General features: G+C 44.4%; 1 protein-coding gene across 15 annotated transcripts in view; it reads left to right on the forward strand.

Annotated features, from left to right (window-relative positions):
- GULP1 (GULP PTB domain containing engulfment adaptor 1) overlaps nt 1-18,598 on the forward strand; it is a 1,103,506-nt gene that overhangs the window by 526,581 nt on the left and 558,327 nt on the right. For all 15 annotated transcript variants that reach the window (XM_056535167.1, XM_056535165.1, XM_056535168.1 and 12 more), the window contains one exon: nt 87-148. In XM_056535167.1, the coding sequence (XP_056391142.1) occupies nt 87-148 (62 nt within the window). The remainder of the gene's footprint in view (nt 1-86; nt 149-18,598) is intronic.

An 18,598-nucleotide genomic window follows, 5' to 3' on the forward strand; every position in this document is an offset into this window, starting at 1 on the left:
AGAATAAAATACAATGTTAAGGAAATGAAGAGTAAAATAATATACTGTGAGATGCACTATAAAATCAATCCAATCTTGTTTTCCAGATAAATCATGGATGCACACCCCTGATGCTTTATCAAAAAACTTCATTGCCTACAATGCCAAGGTAAGCACAGTGTCATTTCACAGAACACTTCAGATGTTTTTTTTTTTTTATATATATATATCTATAAACAGATATTGAATTCTGTCCACTAACTGTCTCATTTCAGCTGAATGTAATAGCTATATGGTAATGTGTTAAACAAAAAAAGATTGTTATTTATTAGATTTGATAAGTAAAAATGCTTACACCATTCAGTACAATACATTATAGTCCAAACCGATGTAAAGAAAAAAACATTTGGTGCCGCACTATGAAGCTGCTATAGTGCCCATGAGATATAAGCCTTCCTGTTAATAAGTAAATGAGGAAAGCCCAGTTGGAAACCCTGCCATGAAAAGCATCACAAATGGCTGCAGGAAGGTCTGATCATATTGCTGAGCGGTTAGTGTCTCTCACTTTGTATCACTACTAGGGGTGATCGACTGTTGTTTGCTATAGCTCCCCAAATCATCACATCAGCAATTGGGGCAATTTGTCTCTCCACAGGATAGGCAGCATTGCATACTCACCATGAGGCCTCCATACTCAGAACCGCCATCAGTAGATCTCGAACATATTCATCTCTAGAAATTATACAGTTCCAGTTTAAAGCAGTCAAGATTTCTTGTTCACTGAAAGTGAAAACAAAAAGGAATGTGCCCCTAGTGTGTGTCAGACCTACCAGATGATGTTTTGCCTGGACCGAATCACCCAAACATTCCAATAGAATAATTATAGAAATGTCAACTGCCTTATGGTGGACTCCAATCACTGTAGAATCAGGCTGGTGACCAATATGCTACTTGTTTACAACACCATTGCAAACAAAGGTGACAGTGGCTGTCTGTCAGAAGCAGGATATGTAATGGGCATGTGAGACAGGGGTGTGTAATGAAGGTGCCACCTGTGTATGGATGGTGGACAAGCAAATTGTGCAAGCAAATTGTGCTTGTTGGTGGATCAAACTTATCTTCTCTATTGGCGGTCTGTCTGCACCATCCAACACCTAATAGCATACTGTACACCCTGGTTCCCAACACCCTCTAACAGCTCAGTTAGAAAGACCTAGATGGTGAGCAATTTGTTGAAATGACCATCTGTTTTTTATTAGTTCAGTGATGCACCCCATTTCAAAGTATCTTAACTGGGCAACATTTTTCAAGAGCATTGTAGCGGCATGTCTAGCAGTTAGCGATCTCTTACCAAGAGCTACACTGCCCAAGGTCTTTTTTTTTTTTTTAAATCAGATATTAGATACATGTACAAAAATACAAACAAAAAGATAACACACGAGGAATCAAAAAAAGATAACACCCGAGGAATCCTGGGACATCACCACCGATTTCAAAGGAGGGCAAGATTTGGTAACTAAAGACCTCGAACTACGCTGCACTTTAATAGCTTGACAGAGTTAAAGATAATGGTCGAATGAAGTTCGTGGCAGATCAAAGTATGACTGCAACTGTTGAAAGGACCTAAATGACCCATCAAAATGCAGTTGCCCCAATTGGACTATCCCCCTCTGCTCCCAAAATGGATAGTTCAACAATGATAGGAGTTCTGGATTGCTGCATGAAGTGCATCCCTCCACTCCCTGCATAGACTTGGCTTTACTCCATACTTTGCATACTAACAGGGTAGTAGGAGTAGGGTCTGGAGGCTTTGTAAGGGATCCAATTTCCAGTATAGGAAATTGTGCATGTAAGTATTGTGTATAGTGTATAGTCTATGCTTAGGGAGGAATAAACGGCCAGTGGGTCCCAACAAGCAGCGGGCTGCCCACCCCCTCAGTTGCTGTAATTGAGAGGCCAGGAAATAGAGGAATGGGTTAGGTAGAGCCATACCACTCCCTGTTTTACCCCTTTGTAAGGTCTTTAGCCTGATACAAGGAAATCTAGACACCTATAAGGGCATCTTACACCAAACTGACACCTCCGGTGCAGGGCACACATCTCTATAAGAAGGGTGTCAAGTTTTGTCTTTAATACCCGCAATCTAACATGTTCAGCTTCAGGGAAGTCATTCCACTCTCCAGCTACAACAGAACCCTATTTACAAGCATGTGCAGACCTGACCCCACCATCTGAGGAGAATGTTGTCTGGATGGACCCTCTCTCCGCCTCGTCCTTCATCAGCCTTGACAATAAAAACGCCATAGACAACATCAGGCTTCAACCAAACCTAAGGTTACCTCCTTTCAATCGCCACCAGCAGGATCAGTTGGTCCCTCGGACTCTTCGGTGGAAGCCACGCCAAACCCTTCACCATCCGCTAAGGAACAACGAGCAATGGGACCTGAAACCTGAGTCTGTCTTGTCATGAAGCATGATATCCTTCCCTGGGGTGCTGATGCTACCACATGCTGGCTGCCCTTGATTGTATGCCTGCCTGCTACCCCACCCCCTGTCTGTGACCTGATATTATTTGTTTATCTCAATTTCCACCCTTCCTTATCCCTTCCTACGTGCTCCTGATTGTCCATGATACCTTGTTGTCCCCACTAATCTTCCTCCCTCTCCCTTCCCCCCCCCCTCCTTTTTTTTCCCATTTTCTTTCTTTACTTATCTGTGGATTTACCTTGCTCTAATGGTTATGCCTGATTACCTACCTTGTTTGCTTCTTTGTCCGATGCACAGGCGGGAGTCAGGACTCTCCCTGAAAAAAGTCAAGAGAGGATCTGTTTCTTCTTTTTTTTTTACCTGCCTTTACCTCTTATTGCATGGGTTTCTTTTTTCTTTCCATGGTGTGGTATGGGTTTTATTGTTTGTATTTTGTACATAGCCGCTGCATGGGTCAGCTGCTTTTCAGTCTTCTTTCCCTGAAACCCTTGGAGCATTGCATATCTGTTACTCAATATGGGGGAGATTTATCAAAACCTGTGCAGAGGAAAAGTCACCCAGTTGCCCATAGCAACCAATCAGATCACTTCTTTCATTTTGCAGAGGCCTTGTTAGAAATGAAAGAAGCGATCTGATTGGTTGCTATGGGCGACTGGACGATTTTCCCTCTGCACAGGTTTTGATAAATCTCCCCCTATATGTATGCGGATAGTCTCATGGAACATCAAGGGGCTGCTGCAGGAGATGCATATACCAGAATGCAATTTTTTACGACTAATAAAAAGCTCTGGGTGGGCACAGTGCTAGGTTCCCCCTCAGATCCCCCACCCCTCCCATAAGGTCCTTAAATCGGAAAATGACACAGGGCAGATTGCATTTCCTGTTACTCGAATCGCCTAGTTGGGTTGTTAGTATCTATAATGTATATGGGCTGAATACTACTAATACTACTTTTTTTAATAAAAATCCTGCCTCATCTAACATAGTAGGAGGTGATTTTAACACGGTTCTGCATTCCAGCTCCTACCCCTTTACACGTGGAGGAGAGGCGACACGTGATAAGGTACTGTCACCCTTATTTGAACATACCACACTAGTTGATCTGTGGCATTTGCATAAACCCATGGACCGACAGTTTACTATCTACTCCCACGCCTTATCCTCTTGGTTGTGTATAGACTAAATTTTCGTACATGCATCTCTGTCCCCCTCGATTTCAGATCATGCTCCTCTTTCCCCGGACCTCACTGATCGTCACCCACAGGGCAGTGATTTTGTATGGCACTTCCTGACCACACTCTACAAAGATTACTTTTTTGCACAGCTTCTTCAGGGGTGGGGGTTGCAGAACATAGGGATGACCCCCATCTTTTTTGGGATACTGCAAAAGTGGTCCTTATGGGCTGCATTATGTCCTACATGGCAGGCAAAAAGAGAGAGTTGTCCACTAAATATTCCAGCGTAAGAAATTATTTTAGACTGGCATATTTGGCCTTCCTTCACCGTCCCACTCCGACATCTTTTTTGGGATACTGCAAAAGTGGTCCTTATGGGCTGCATTATGTCCTACATGGCAGGCAAAAAGAGAGAGTTGTCCACTAAATATTCCAGCGTAAGAAATTATTTTAGACTGGCATATTTGGCCTTCCTTCACCGTCCCACTCCGACATCTAAAGAGGCATGGGTAAAGACTAAAGGTGAGTTTTTGACCACCTGACAAAGAGGGAACAATACTATCATGGGGAATACATGGCGATCCTTCAAAGATTTGGTAACAAATCTAGCCGCCTACTTGCTAACGCCCCTCTTCACATATTCTTTCCGTTAAAACTCCTAATTGCCATTTCCTAACTAATCCACGACATAGTAAATTTTATGGGCCGCTACAATACTGATCTTTATGTATGCACCTCTCTCCCCACCCTCCCCTCTGACACTCTCTTGAGTAAGGTTTCTCTCCTTCAGATCACCACGGAGCAAATAGGAGCTCTTAATGCACCTATCTTCCCCTACTTAATGAAATTTGCAATACAGGGCCTCAAAAAGTAATCTCCAAAATCATGACAGATCATCTCTCTCTTATACTACCCTGCTTGATGCTATTGATCACCGACACAGCCAGGCAGGCTGTCCTTCTCGGTTTACCCTTGATGCCGAAAAGGCATTTGATAATGTCAACTGGTCCTGACTGGATGCGGTGTTGGACACCAATGGCATTCATGGGGCATTCCACACCCTCTTAGGAGCCCTGTATGCTTCCCCTTAATGGAGGATATACCTCCCAGGGTTTCTCTCTTCGACTTTTTCTTAATGCAAGGGCACGTTTCAGTGGTGTCGCTCTCCCCGTTCCTCTTTGACATTGCCCTAGAGCCCTTAGAGTGTTACTTATCTGCTTCATCTGACTTTAAAGGCATTCCGGTGCGTAGTGGGGAGGTCCAGGTATCTCTTTTTGCCAATGACATCATCCTGTATCTGAGTGATCTGGCCAAAGCCATTTCACATATTCTAGACATATTGTTTCACTTTAGAGCTTACTCGGGTTACAGGATAAATGCCCAAAATGTCTAACCAATAAACAAAATCCAATCAGAATTACACTGCTTGCATGGCCTACCCCTCTCCCTCTTAGGTCGTTGCTACCTGCTTAAGATGTCCAGCTTTGGGAAACTTTTATATCCTCTCCAGACAATCCCCCATTATGGAAACATTTGGACGTTAAAACACTAACCTCTACATTCACTAAATTCTTTTGGGCGGCAAAACCCCCCCAGAATTGCATTATGTACATTAATGCTCTCTACATGAGATGGAAGGGTGAACTTTATAGATATTCAGTGATATAATATAGTATGCCTTCTGCATCACATCATGGATTGGCATTACAACACCTGGTAAACCCCTGGTAACCACTGTCATTCCTCCACTGCTCTCTTCCTTCTTTGCCGCCAGTCATCAAGCAATCTTTACTGTTTAAAGATACCATTGTCGCCTGAAAGGCTGTGCGTAGTTGTATGGGTCTATCTTATACATGCTATAAATACCCTTTTCCCTGGGCCACCTTGGACTTCCCTGAAAATTATCATAGTGGTTTGTTCCGCTCGTGGAGGCTCAAGGGAATCAACACAGTGGAAGATTCTATGCATACGGATAATAACCGTTGGTATACCTTGTCAGATCTGGGATCCAATTTAGGGGTTCCCTCTTCTCAAATGAGTTTGACTTCCTTTTGACCTCCACAATCGATAGATCTGTTCTTGTATATATGGCAGATTGTAGAAATGGTTTCTTCCCTCATCCCAGAACATGAGGGATCTGGCACCGATAGCGCTTACTCCTATGAGTACCTCCCACCTATTGCGCATTTTAACCTCACTCTAGTGAAAATAGGTCTCCTGTGGGACTTTCTCGTTCCAGAAAGTTAAATAGATTTGTAAATGACTTCTATTTAAATACTTATGTGCTGCTGTATACTACAGAGAAAATTGTGAAGTTATTTCCAGTCTGACAACAGTGCTCGCTGCTGACACCTCTGTCCGTGTCAGGAATTGTCCAGATTAGAAGCATATCCCTATAGAAAACTTCTCCTGCTCTGGACCGTTCCTGACACAGACAGAGGTGTCAGCAGAGAGCACTGTTGTCAGACTGGAAAGAACTTCACAAATGTATCTGTAGTATATCTGTAGTATACAGCAACTGATAATTACTGGAAGGGTTAAGATTTTTAAATAAGTTATTTACAAATCTGTGGGTGGGGGGGGGTCTCTGTGCAGCAGCTGTCTGTTTTTATTTTTGTTATAATAATATAATTATTGTTCTGTTTTATTGTATGCTATAACACCTTGTCATAGGGCACCTCTGTATTTGTCCCTTTCAGTATTTTGGGTGCCCAAATTTGAGTGGCTCAGGATAAGCTAATATTGACCACCTTCCCTGCCATCTAGGACCGACCAGAGCTCCTCATAATATGGGACTTGGTTATGTAACAGTGTTGTTTTCCAGAAGACTGGTCTACTTTGATCTTCACTTTGTTTTATATGTACTAAATGTGGATACATTTTCATTATACAACTGGAAAAATAAAAGAAGATCGGAGCACAATCCTAGTGAGATATCTTTTTGGTGCAAAATACAATGTAATGAAGACAAATCCGCTCACCAAAGTTGGTTATGCTCAGAGCACAACATCTCAGTTCGCATATAGAAGGGTCAGCAGCCCTGGAGTTTCCGGTTTCCACTGGATCCCGGCCGTCAGCAGTAGAGTTCAAGGCAAAAAGAAAGAAAAAACTTGCAGTCCTGGCGCTTCTCCCAAAGATTGTAGATTCATTGATCATAAAATGAAATAAAACAGGCATTACATGCAGTAGTGAATGCGTTTAGGGCTGGTACGGAGCCCTTTCTCAAGATGTGCATGGGATAGTGGTTATCATTTCAGTCTTAAATACTCTGTTAGTACCGCCGGGTTGAGAATCAAGCTGGGGAAAACTTATACCCAAAAACACGGCTTCATGCCGAGTGTACTAAGATGGTGGAGTAACAACTTTCTTTTTAGTAAACACTGTGTAGGTTCAATTGGATGCATACTATAACAATGATAGAATTGTATAAATAATTAGCATAATTGATAGATAAATAACAAATGTTTGACAGTTTGTAGCATAAGAACAAACAATGAAAGCATATATAGATCAGATAATTAAAAAAATAATTTTATTGAGAAATAAATGCAATGAAAACATGTTTAAAAAGTCATAAAATCACTCATAAAGATAGAGAGTACAGCCCACGCTAGACTTTAGGGACTGGGACTTGACTATCTTGACTGAAGTAATCCCCGGACTGTTAGGTGTACCGCAAGGCTTTGACTTTCACCCAGGTAGTGGGGCTGACTTGTAGTAGATGCATAGTTGCTGGACTTAGGCCTCAGGCCTCCTTTCAAATCCACCTCACAGACAGACTTCACTCTCCAAACTGTACCACAGCAAATACTTAGCTTATAATTAACTCTGAACTCTAGCTATAGTATATAAGGGGACAATTTAGAGCTTTCCCATTTCCCACATGTTCACCACTGCATACTCCCCTTAACAAAAAAGTCCTTAGCAACAAGAGATTTAAGGCAACAGATGCATAGAAAATACAATACATTAACCATTACATAACATTAAATTATATAGTGCATTATAGAAAGTTCTGAGGAGAGGGGACCCATGACGGACATTGAGCAGCATCTGCTACACAGGACGGGCAGGAGTACAGAAGAACACGTGAGCTGTCCCCGGCGTAATGTCCTGGAGGGCAGGTGATGGGAAACGGCCAAATGGGCCAGAGTTAGAACAACAAAATAGTTCCTGGGGCATTAGTTTGGAATGTCCTTCTCTGGGCTATGTATTTTCCTGGGGCATTAATCCAAATGTTCTTCACAGGGTAATGAAAAGTTGTAAACAGTTGGAAGAGTTCATGTGGCATTTTTACGAATTAGGTGTAACAAAGTCCTTTGCAATAGAGGAAAGTAACAATTATTGTAACGGTTTGTTGTATTGGGCCATTTGTACCTTGGCACCAACACTTAAATCGGTATTCCACGAATTTTTTTTATTTGACTATGCTACAGGGGCTGAAAAGTTAGTGTAGTCCATAATATAGTGTCTGTACCTGTGTGTGATGGTTTTCTTACAATTTTTCTGTGATTTTAACTCCAATATTTATTTTTAACAGCATACAAAATGACTGTTCTCTCAGATTTTTTCCCAGCTTGCAATGCGGCCGAGACCTGACTCACTAGTTAGCTGATGACAGGGAGCCTGTCTGCTTCAATGGGTGGAGGGATCAATCTGCAACTAATGCAACAGCTGTAGGCACCCTAATTGAAAACCACAGGTCTTTTGTTTCAATGGGTGGGGTGGCTGATGTGTGAGAGGGAGGAAAATGGCATTGTGGGATTTGTAGTCCAAAAAATATAAGTCAAACAGGAAATACAAGTTCACAAAAAGCTAGCCACAGTGATATGGTAATCTCATGACATAGCCATTTAGCCCCAAGACAAGCGCAGATCCTTCCTAAGCATGTCCATTACTGTCTGTCAGGTATGTACTAAAATAACTTAGTAAACAAAGTCCAAGTGTGGATATTCACCACATCCACGGAGCAATCATATATGAACAATCATGGTCTGCGTATCTTTTCAAATAAATTCCATCACTCACATTTAGATGGTTCGCATTTTTTTCTTGTTTATTCACGTCTTTCAGCAGTTACATCAGCTTCATACAATAGGATGTCGGCACACATCCAGTCTAGCAGAGGTCTTAACGCAATAGCTGGGAGCCATCAGGGTCATGACACGACATTTTGGGGGACCTCCCTCTTACTCATGCGTGAGTAAGGGGAGGTACCCCAAAATGTCATGTCATGACCCTGATGGCTCCCAGCTAGTGCGTTAAGACCTCTGCTAGACTGGATGTGTGCCGACATCCTATCATATGAAGCTGATGTAACTGCTGAAAGACGTGAATAAACAAGAAAAAAATGCGAACCATCTAAATGTGAGTGATGGAATTTATTTGAAAACGTACTAAAATAACCTTATGGTGGATAACCCCTTTAACCCTCAAGTATCAGTAATATCAGGGTTATGAACATTTTAAGTACTGACAATTGTTACACACTGCGCTCCGGCCACCGGCCTTGAGCGCATCTCCATTCTCATGTCTCTTGCCGGCGGGGCTGGGATTCGCATCGTGGGACGCGCCTGCATGCAAGTCCCAGCCCGTCACTCACCTCCACCTTCTGCCTTCTCTCAGCTCTGGCGCGTGTGCCCCCGCCTCCTAGAGCGCGCACGAGCCGGAGCTCTGAAATTTAAAGGGCCAGTACGCCCATAATCATGGGTTTCACCTGTCCCATTGTTATAAGTTTCCGCACCATCCACATACCTCTGCCAGATCTTTGCTTGCCACTGTGCCTAAGAGAAAGTGTTTCCTATGTAGTCTTCTCGTGTTCCGGACCTTGCATTCCATGACCTGTCCCTTGCCGCTTGCCTATTGACCTACTGCTATGTTCTTGACTATGCTCCTGTGCCGTCTGCCCTGACCTCCTGCTATCCTGACTATGACCTGTCTCATCCCTTCTGTGCCTCGCTTCCCCTCAGCCGCTTGTGTGGTCAAGTTGTGCCAGGGGTAGCGACCTGGGTGCCGCCTGCTGCAGAAAGACCATGCCGCTTTGCGGCGGGCTCTGGTGATAACCAGCGACACCTTAGACTCTGCTCCCTGGCACAGCCCATGTCATCTGCCACACATGTCCAGCGGATCTACTACATCTCGCATTCCAGACTACTGCGGTCCAGCGGATCTACTACCTCCCGAGTTCCAGTCGATTGTGGTGAGTCTAACAGTAAGATCCGACCATGGATCCTGCTGATGTACCTCTGACTGAGGTTTCAGATCTTCTTTCCGTTGTGGTCCGTCAGTCGCAGCAGTTATCCCGTCATGTGCAGCAACTAAATCAACTGTCCGCCATGATGCAGCAACTACTGGCCATGCAACAGCAGAAGCAACAAGCTCCTTCCTCTCCACCCATTTCGGCAGCTTCTTCCAGATCAAAGCATCATTTACCCCTTCCCCATGAAGTATGATGGTGATCCAAAGTGGTGTAGATGTTTTGTGATTCCATCCATGCACCTGGACTCATGGCGGACCAGTTCCTCACGGAATGAGCGAGGTAGCGTTTGTGGTCAGCTTCTTGTTCGGAAAGGCCCTGGCCTGGGCTACTCCTCTCTGGGATCGCAGTGACCCAGTGACCTCTAACCTCATGGCCTTCTTAACCCACACGTGCCTCACTGCCGAGATGGCTTTTCTGAACCTCAGCCAAGGAACTTCCTCCGTAAGAGACTATGCTGTTCAGTTTCGCACCCTCGCTTCAGAATTGGCATGGAACAACGAAGCATTGTGTGCTACATTTAAAAAAGGATTGTCCAGCAGAATAAAGGATGCTCTTGCTGCACAAGATCCTCTGACTAACCTGTGTGAACTCATCCATTTAGCCACACGCATTGACGTGCATTTTGCCGAGAGGCAGGAAAAACTTCATACTGAAAGAGAACCTTCCTGAACACGGCACTTTCCTCGCTTGGCACCCATGTTTCAACATCCACCTCTACAGTCTTCTTTGCCTCTTGCCGAAGAGACTATGCAGGTGGATCGTACTCGCTTAACACAGCTGGAAAGATCATGTCGATGCAATGACAATTTGTGCCTATACTGTGCCAGTCTGGAGCACTTTCTCAAAGACTGTTCTACAGGTCCTCAGTGTCCAGGGAACGCTCACACCTAGGACACGTTGGAGAGGCGACCCTAGGTTTCAATACTAACTCTCCTCGCTTGAAAATACATGTTCAAATCCACGCTTTTGCTAAGATGTCATTCTTCGCTTCTGCATTCTTGGACTCCGGTTCCGCTGGCAACTTCATTGATGCCTCTCTGGTACATGAATATTGTCTCCCTGTAACCCGACTTGCCAAGCCTTTGTTCATCTCTTCAGTCAATGGACAAAATCTGGACTCTAAGGTGCAATTCTGCACAGAGCCTCTTGCCATGCAAGTGGGAGTCTTGCATAAGGAAAATATTGAATTCTTTGTGCTCCCTCCCAATGTACTACTCAGCTACTTATTGGTCTTCCTTGGCTCCAACATCATTCTCCGCAACTTGGAAATCTGGAGAGATCATTCGCTTGTGCCAGTCCTGCCTAAAGTTGTTTCCTCCTTTCCTCCTATGCCTGGTCTGCTTGCCCCTTATCAAGATTATTCAGATGTTTTCTGTGAAAAGCAGGTCGAGACATTACCTCCACATCGTCCTTATGACTGATTGATTTACAGCCTGGAACTTTGCCCCAATGTGGTAGAATCTATCCTTTGTCGGTTCCGGAGACCCAAGCTATGGAAAAATATATCCAGGAGAACCTCCAAAAAGGATTTATCAGAAAGTCCTCCTCTCCTGCTAGTGCAGGATTCTTCTTTGTGGGCAAGAAGGATGGTTCTCTTCGTCCATGTATTGACTATAGGGGTATCAACAAAATCACAGTCAAAAATCATTATCCTCTTCCTCTGATCTCAGAACTTTTTGATAATCTCCGGGGAGCCAAGGTCTTCTCTAAATTGGATATACGGGGAGCATATAACCTGATTAGAATTCGTGAGGGAGACAAATGGAAAACGGCCTTTAATACCCGTGATGGACATTTTGAGTATCTTGTGATTCCTTTCGGCCTTTGCAATGCTCCAGCTGTTTTTCAGGAATTTGGTCTGGTACTTCAGCGTCTCCGGAGGAATCATCTCTACGCCAAACTGAAGAAATGCCTATTCGAGAAATCTAGCCTCACGTTTCTCGGATACATTGTCTCTCATCAAGGCCTGCAGATGGATCCTGAGAAACTGTCAGCAGTTTTGGATTGGCCCTGTCCTACTGGTCTTCAGACCAACGCTTTCTGGGATTTGCCAACTATTATCGTCAGTTCATCCCACACTTCTCTTCCTTGGTTGCTACTATTGTAGTTCTCACCAGAAAGAACTCTAACCCTAAGTCATGGCCTCTTGAGACTGAAGAGGCTTTCTCTCGTCTAAAGTCTGCACGTGACAAAACTCCTCAACAAAAACCTGCGGGACTCTTACAGCCATTGCCCATTCCGGAGACTCCATGGACTCACATCGCAATGGATTTTATTACCGATCTTCCACCATCTCATAATAACACGGTCATCTGGGTCGTTGCTCATCGGTTTTCCAAAATGGCTCATTTCACCCCACTTACTGGTCTTCCATCTGCTCCACAGTTAGCGAAGCATTTCTTACAACATATTTTCCATCTACATGGTCTACCAAAACATATCGTCTCGGACAAGTTCTGGCGAGCTCGCTGTACCCGTCTTGATATCCATCTGGACTTCTCTTCCTACCACCCTCAGTCTAACGGTCAAGTGGAGAGGGTAAATCAGATTTTGGAGACTTATCGCTGGTCTCCTCTTCCAGTTCCAGTTTCTTCTGGTGTCCAAGCTGTAGATGAACTTGTCCGTGACTTCTCTTCCATTCAGCGACAGACTCGGCATTCTTTGTCCCTGGCCTCCTCTCGCATGAAAACCCAGGCTGATAAGAAAAGAAGACCTCCTCCATCCTTCTCTCCCGGTGATAAAGTTTGGTTATCTTCTAAGTACATTTGTTTAAAAATTTCCACCTACAAGTTAGATCCTCGATTCCTCAGTCCGTTCGAAGTCTTACAAAAAATCAATCCAGTCTACAGTTACCCCCTTCTTGCCATATTCCTGACTCTTTTCATGTGTCACTATTAAAGCCTCTGGTTGTCAACTGTTACTCTCTAAAGAACACTGTTCCCACTCCCATCTCAGGTTCCTCTGATGTCTACCAAGGCAAGGGGAGCCATGCCTCCAAAACCATGCGAGGGAACAAGTGCATTTGCCTTGCTCCTGCATTATGGAAGCTATGTCTGCTTTAGTAGAGAAAATGCAGGGTTTGACTTCAGGATTTGGTTAAAAGATATCAGCAGTGTGATTCTTCTCAGTCAGCATTAGTTCAGACCTTGACTCAGAGACTGCAAGACCAGGAGCAGCTTATCCAGGCCTTGCTAGCCAGAATCCAGGATCTGGAGTCTGCCTGTACCCAGGTGTGATCAGTTCCTGTCTCAGATTGGGTTCACATCACATTTTTCCCAATACAAGACCGCATACGACTGGGGGGAGCTAAAACCTTGCGCTCCCGTATCCCTGCCGTATGCTGCCCGTGTGTAATTCATTTCAATGAGCCAACTGGATTGAAACGCTGACTCCGGTCGGCTCATTTTTGCCCCGTATGTGGTTTTCCACCAGACCTCAAATCGTGGTTGACTACGGTTTTAGGTGCGGTGGGAAAACCGCATGCGGGGTAAAAATGAACCGACCGGAGTCATCGTTCGGTCAGCATATTGAAATGAATTACATATGGGCGGCATATGTCAGTGATACGGGAGCGCAAGGTTTTAGCTCCCCCAGCCGGATGTGGTCTCGTATTGGTAAAAACGTGATGTAAACCCAGCCTCAGCTCCCGTGGAGCCGCAAGTTAGTTTCCCGGATCGTTTTTCAGGTAATCAGAAAATGTTCAAAACTTTCTGTGAAAGTGGCAAGTTATACTTTCGTCTGAGACCTTACTATTCTGGCACTGAGGCCCAGAGAGTGGGAATTATTATGTCACTTCTGCAAGGGGTTCCCCAGGGATCGGTATTTTCCATTGATCCAGATGCCTCTGAGTTGTTCTCCGTGGACTTTAAGTCTCAGCTGCATTCGCTTAAACAGGGACGCAGACCAGTGGAGGAATACTGTGCTCAATTCAGAAAGTGGTGTGTGGTCTCCAAGTGAAACAAACCAGCTTTAGTTTGTCAGTTCAGACTGGGGTTATCGGACACTTTAAAGGACATTATAGTGACTTATCCCTCACCTGACTCCCTTGACCAAGCAATGACGTTAGCCATGCATTTGGATAGATATCTGCGAGAATGCAAACGGGAGTGTTCTTCTTCTACTTCTCCTTTCCTGCTTGACTCCTCTCCTGTCTCTCTTCATCAACCTGTGCCTGAGGATGAACCCATGCAGATAGGGTCCATCCATACCCCGAAGCAGTGCAGGAGAGTCCGTTAAATCAACGGATTGTGTTTCTTTTGTGGAGAAGACACACACGTCATCAGGTCTTGTGTCAAGCGTCCACGTCCAAGTGGTATTCGTGGAGGCCACTTGGACACACAGGTATGTCTCACCTCACAGGCTTCTAAGTCGAGCAGCATTCCTTTGGGTGGTTTCTACAGTCCGTTCTGATTTGCCATCTAGGGCTGCTAATAAGCCAGTTTTGCAGCAGTCTCTGGTTGAATCTGTGTGTTGCGATGGCATGGGCAATAAATGTGTTGAGAGGGCTCATATGGATTTGGTGTCAGAAAAAAGTAGTGAGGATTTGGATGATGTTTATGAGGACACCAATGAGTGGTGTGATATTGAGGGTGAGGGTACAGATGAAGATATTGATGGTCCATCTGTATCCAAGTTGGTACCTCTGTACTCTCAGGTTGTTAAGAGTCCATTGGCCCCTTTAAAATAGAGAGGTACTGTAAGAACCCGAAGGGTTAAACATCACTGAATGTGTTTGTGTATCTGGTTGCTGTAGTGATGCCTAGCTCTGGGCTGGTCAGCTGACCTTGTTAGTTCACCTGTGTGTCGCCTATTTAAACCTGCAATGTGCTTTCAGACCTCGCCTGCAAAGAGTTTCTCTAGTAGCTAGCGTTTGTATGTGTATTTCTGATTATTCTGGTATTTCTTACCTTTTGGCTGGGCATTCTGACTATTCTCCTGTATTTGTGATTTGGCAACTTTGACAACTCCTGGTATAGATTCAGCTAGTAGACTTTGAAATATTGTATGTGTTTTTAGTTTTACTTTTGTTAGTTTGTGTGATTCCATACAGTATACCGACCTCCATCTGTTTTGTAGATTTTTTTGTTGACAGTAACTTCCATCACTTATCTAGGAAGGGGCTGTCACTGTGGTTGTCAATCCTCTATAGAGGGAGTGGGTGAGATCAGTACTGCACTCTTTGCCTGCACATATGTGACACTGCTGCTGCCGGCTCAGAGATCTAATATCTTATCCCATATCCTTTTGACAGGGGATAAGATGCTTCCAAAGGAGTACCTCTTTAATAAATAAGTTAAGCAAAAGTGGGACCAATCAGAGCACAAATCATTGACCACCATCTTTTGGTACGGTGCTTAAAGGGGTACTCCAGCCCTAATACATCTTATCCCCTATCAATAAAATAGGAGATAAGATGTATCATTGTGGAGGTCCAGCCACTGAGGACCCCCGCAATCTCTCATTGCGCACCCACCTTTGTGAGCTCTCTGCAGTGTGTAGTGTGATGACCACGGGGGCCCGTCATAGACTTGCATTGAGGGGGCTGGGCGTGATGTCACGATACTCCGGCCCCGTGGTCATCACGCTACACACTCGGAGCCTCAAGCGCCGCAGATATCCTTTGGATAGGGGATAAGATGTATTAGGGCCGGAGTACCCCTTCATGCCTGTTTTCCACTCAGTCAGACATCTATTAAGGACAGTATCAAACGCCTTTGCAAAATCCCAAAACACCATATCCACATTTATTACACCTTTACAGATTCAATTAAGCACTTTGTAACTTAATTGTAAGGCTAAAGGCGACCCTTCAGATTTGTATTTTTTAAATGCAATTTTTTGGTTGTTTATTGCTCTTTTAACCCCTTAAAGAATGAGCCCTTTTTTTAACTTTAAGGACTGAGCCCTTTTTTGCAATTCTGACCACTGTCACTTTATGCATTAATAACTCTGGGATGCTTTTACCATTTGTTCTGATTCCGACATATTCTACTTTAACATATTGGTACATTATCGTTGTTACTTGCATCCTTTATTGGGGAAAAATCCCCAAATTTCATAAAAATTATAAAATTTTGCATTTTTCTTACTTTGAAACTCTCTGCTTGTAAGGAAAATGGATATTCCAAATAAATTATATATTGATTCAAATATACAATGGGGGATATTTATCAAAGGATTTAGACTGTTTTTAACTGTCTATATTTGTCGCACAGAAAGTCGCAGTCTAAAAATGTGCAACTTTTTTGCGACTTTTGCTCAAGAGGATTTTTAGAACATGATGCATTCTAGTCTATTTTAAATGGAAATGCATTGGAAAATGCATTGGTGCTGAATTTATCAAAAGGGACTTTTCAGCGACAAGTCGCATCAGCTGAAAGTACGCCGAAATGTCAGACCATGCTGGAGCCGGTTTAACCTGATAACGACCATGGATGAGTATAGACGTCCAGTTTGGCAGCCGTTCCCGCAAATGGACGTCTATACTCGTCCATTATTCTCGTGGGTGCTGCCCAGTGCACTCACGAGATCGTGGCAGGGACTCGGCTGTATCACACAGCCGGGACCCTGCTGCACTGCCGGGACCGAAGTAAACTTCAGTCCCGGCAGTTTTAACCCTTACAGCCGCGGTCGAAAGTGACCACAGGCTGTAAGTGTTATGACAGAGGGAGGGGGGCTCCCTCTGTCTCCTCTGCAGCACCCCGCATCACGATCGCGGGGTGCTGTGTGTAATACACGGCTGGCCGAAGCCTACCGCACTGCTGGGAGTGAAGTTCACTTCACTCCCGACAGTTTAACCCTTACAGCCGCGGTCAGGAGTGACCGCGCGCTGTAAGGAGTTCTGACAGAGGGAGGGTGCTGCTGCATACCTGGGCAGCCGGGGGTCCTACAAAGACTGCTGCGGCTGGGTAGCTTTGTGTGTCCACTCATAGCGGCGGATTTCCCGCCGGCAGTCATGAGCGGACACACTGAGCTACCCAGCCACAGCAGTGATGGATATATTCGCTATGAGCGGGTGCTTATTCCCACAACATGGCAGATATATCCATCAGGAGCCTTAATTGTCACAGACAGACTCGTTATACTGCTAGCCGACCAAGGACCAATTAGAGAGGTCCAGCCAATAACTTGTAGGGGTGCGGCATATAAATGGGGTCACTTGTGGGGGTGGGGGTACTGTTCTGCCCTGAAAGCCAAATGGGGCTCCTCTCCTTCTGAGTCCTACCACGCGGCCAAGGAACCATATATGGCCTAAGCGGGGGTATTTCCGAACATGGGACAAGCAGCTAAATAAAATATAGGGTGAATTTCTTTCAATATGTCCCACAAATGATGCATTTGTGAAAAAATTTAGTTTCGATTTTTTAACACTGACTTTGTAATAATTCCTATCTTTAGGGGTCTAGTTTTTAAAATGGTGTCATTCGGGGGGGGGGGGGGTTCCCATGTTCTACTACTTCTCAGTTGCTGCAATTAGAGATGAGCGAACTTACAGTAAATTCGATTCGTCAGGAACTTCTCGGCTCGGCAGTTGATGGCTTTTCCTGCATAAATTAGTTCAGCTTTCAGGTGCTCCGGTGGGCTGGAAAAGGTGGATACAGTCCTAGGAGACTCTTTCCTAGGAATGTATCCACCTTTTCCAGCCCACCGGAGCACCTGAAGGCTGAACTAATTTACGCAGGATAAGGCATCAACTGCTGAGCCGAGAAGTTCATGACGAATCGAATTTACTGTAAGTTCGCTCATCTCTAGCTGCAATCCTTGCTTAGCACATAAAAATAAGATGTAGTTTTAAAATTTTCAAAATGTCAAGTAAATTTGTTAGGCCTCTAATACATCTAAAATGTGAATAATAATAAAAAAAAAAGTTGAGAAAATAAAGTAGACATATGAAATTATAATTTTTGATAAAAAAAATTAGCATTATGTATAAATATATGCAACCTATTAAAGTCAAAATAACAAAAAATTGTCTTTTTTTCAAAAAATTGCACGGTTTCTTGCATTGTAAATAAAAAAATACAAATGATATCGATTAACTTTTACTATTTTCATGTAGTACAACTTGTGACAAAAAAACAGTGTCAGAATTGTTTTCATTGGCAAAACATTACCAGAGTTATTCTCAAATAAAGACATAGATTTGAAAAAACAGACCTGGTCTTTGAGGGGCATATAGGCTTAATTAGCTTGGTCCTTAACCCCTTAACGACGCAGGACGTATATTTACGTCCTGCGCCGGCTCCCGCGATATGAAGCGGGATCGCGCCGCGATCCCGCATCATATCGCGGCGGTCCCGGCGCTCATCAACGGCCGGGACCCGCGGCTAATACCACACATCGCCGATCGCGGCGATGTGCGGTATTAACCCTTTAGAAGCGGCGGTCAAAGCTGACCGCCGCTTCTAAAGTGAAACTGAAAGTGACCCGGCTGCTCAGTCGGGCTGTTCGGGACCGCCGCGATGAAATCGCGGCATCCCGAACAGCTGATCGGACACCGGGAGGGCCCTTACCTGCCTCCTTGGTGTCCAATCGACGAATGACTGCTCTGTGCCTGAGATCCAGGCAGGAGCAGTCAAGCGCCGATAATGCTGATCACAGGCGTGTTAATACACGCCAGTGATCAGCATAGGAGATCAGTGTGTGCAGTGTTATAGGTCCCTATGGGACCTATAACACTGCAAAAAAAATGTAAAAA

Source organism: Hyla sarda, chromosome 8, assembly GCF_029499605.1.
Source record: "Hyla sarda isolate aHylSar1 chromosome 8, aHylSar1.hap1, whole genome shotgun sequence".
NCBI lineage: Eukaryota > Metazoa > Chordata > Amphibia > Anura > Hylidae > Hyla > Hyla sarda.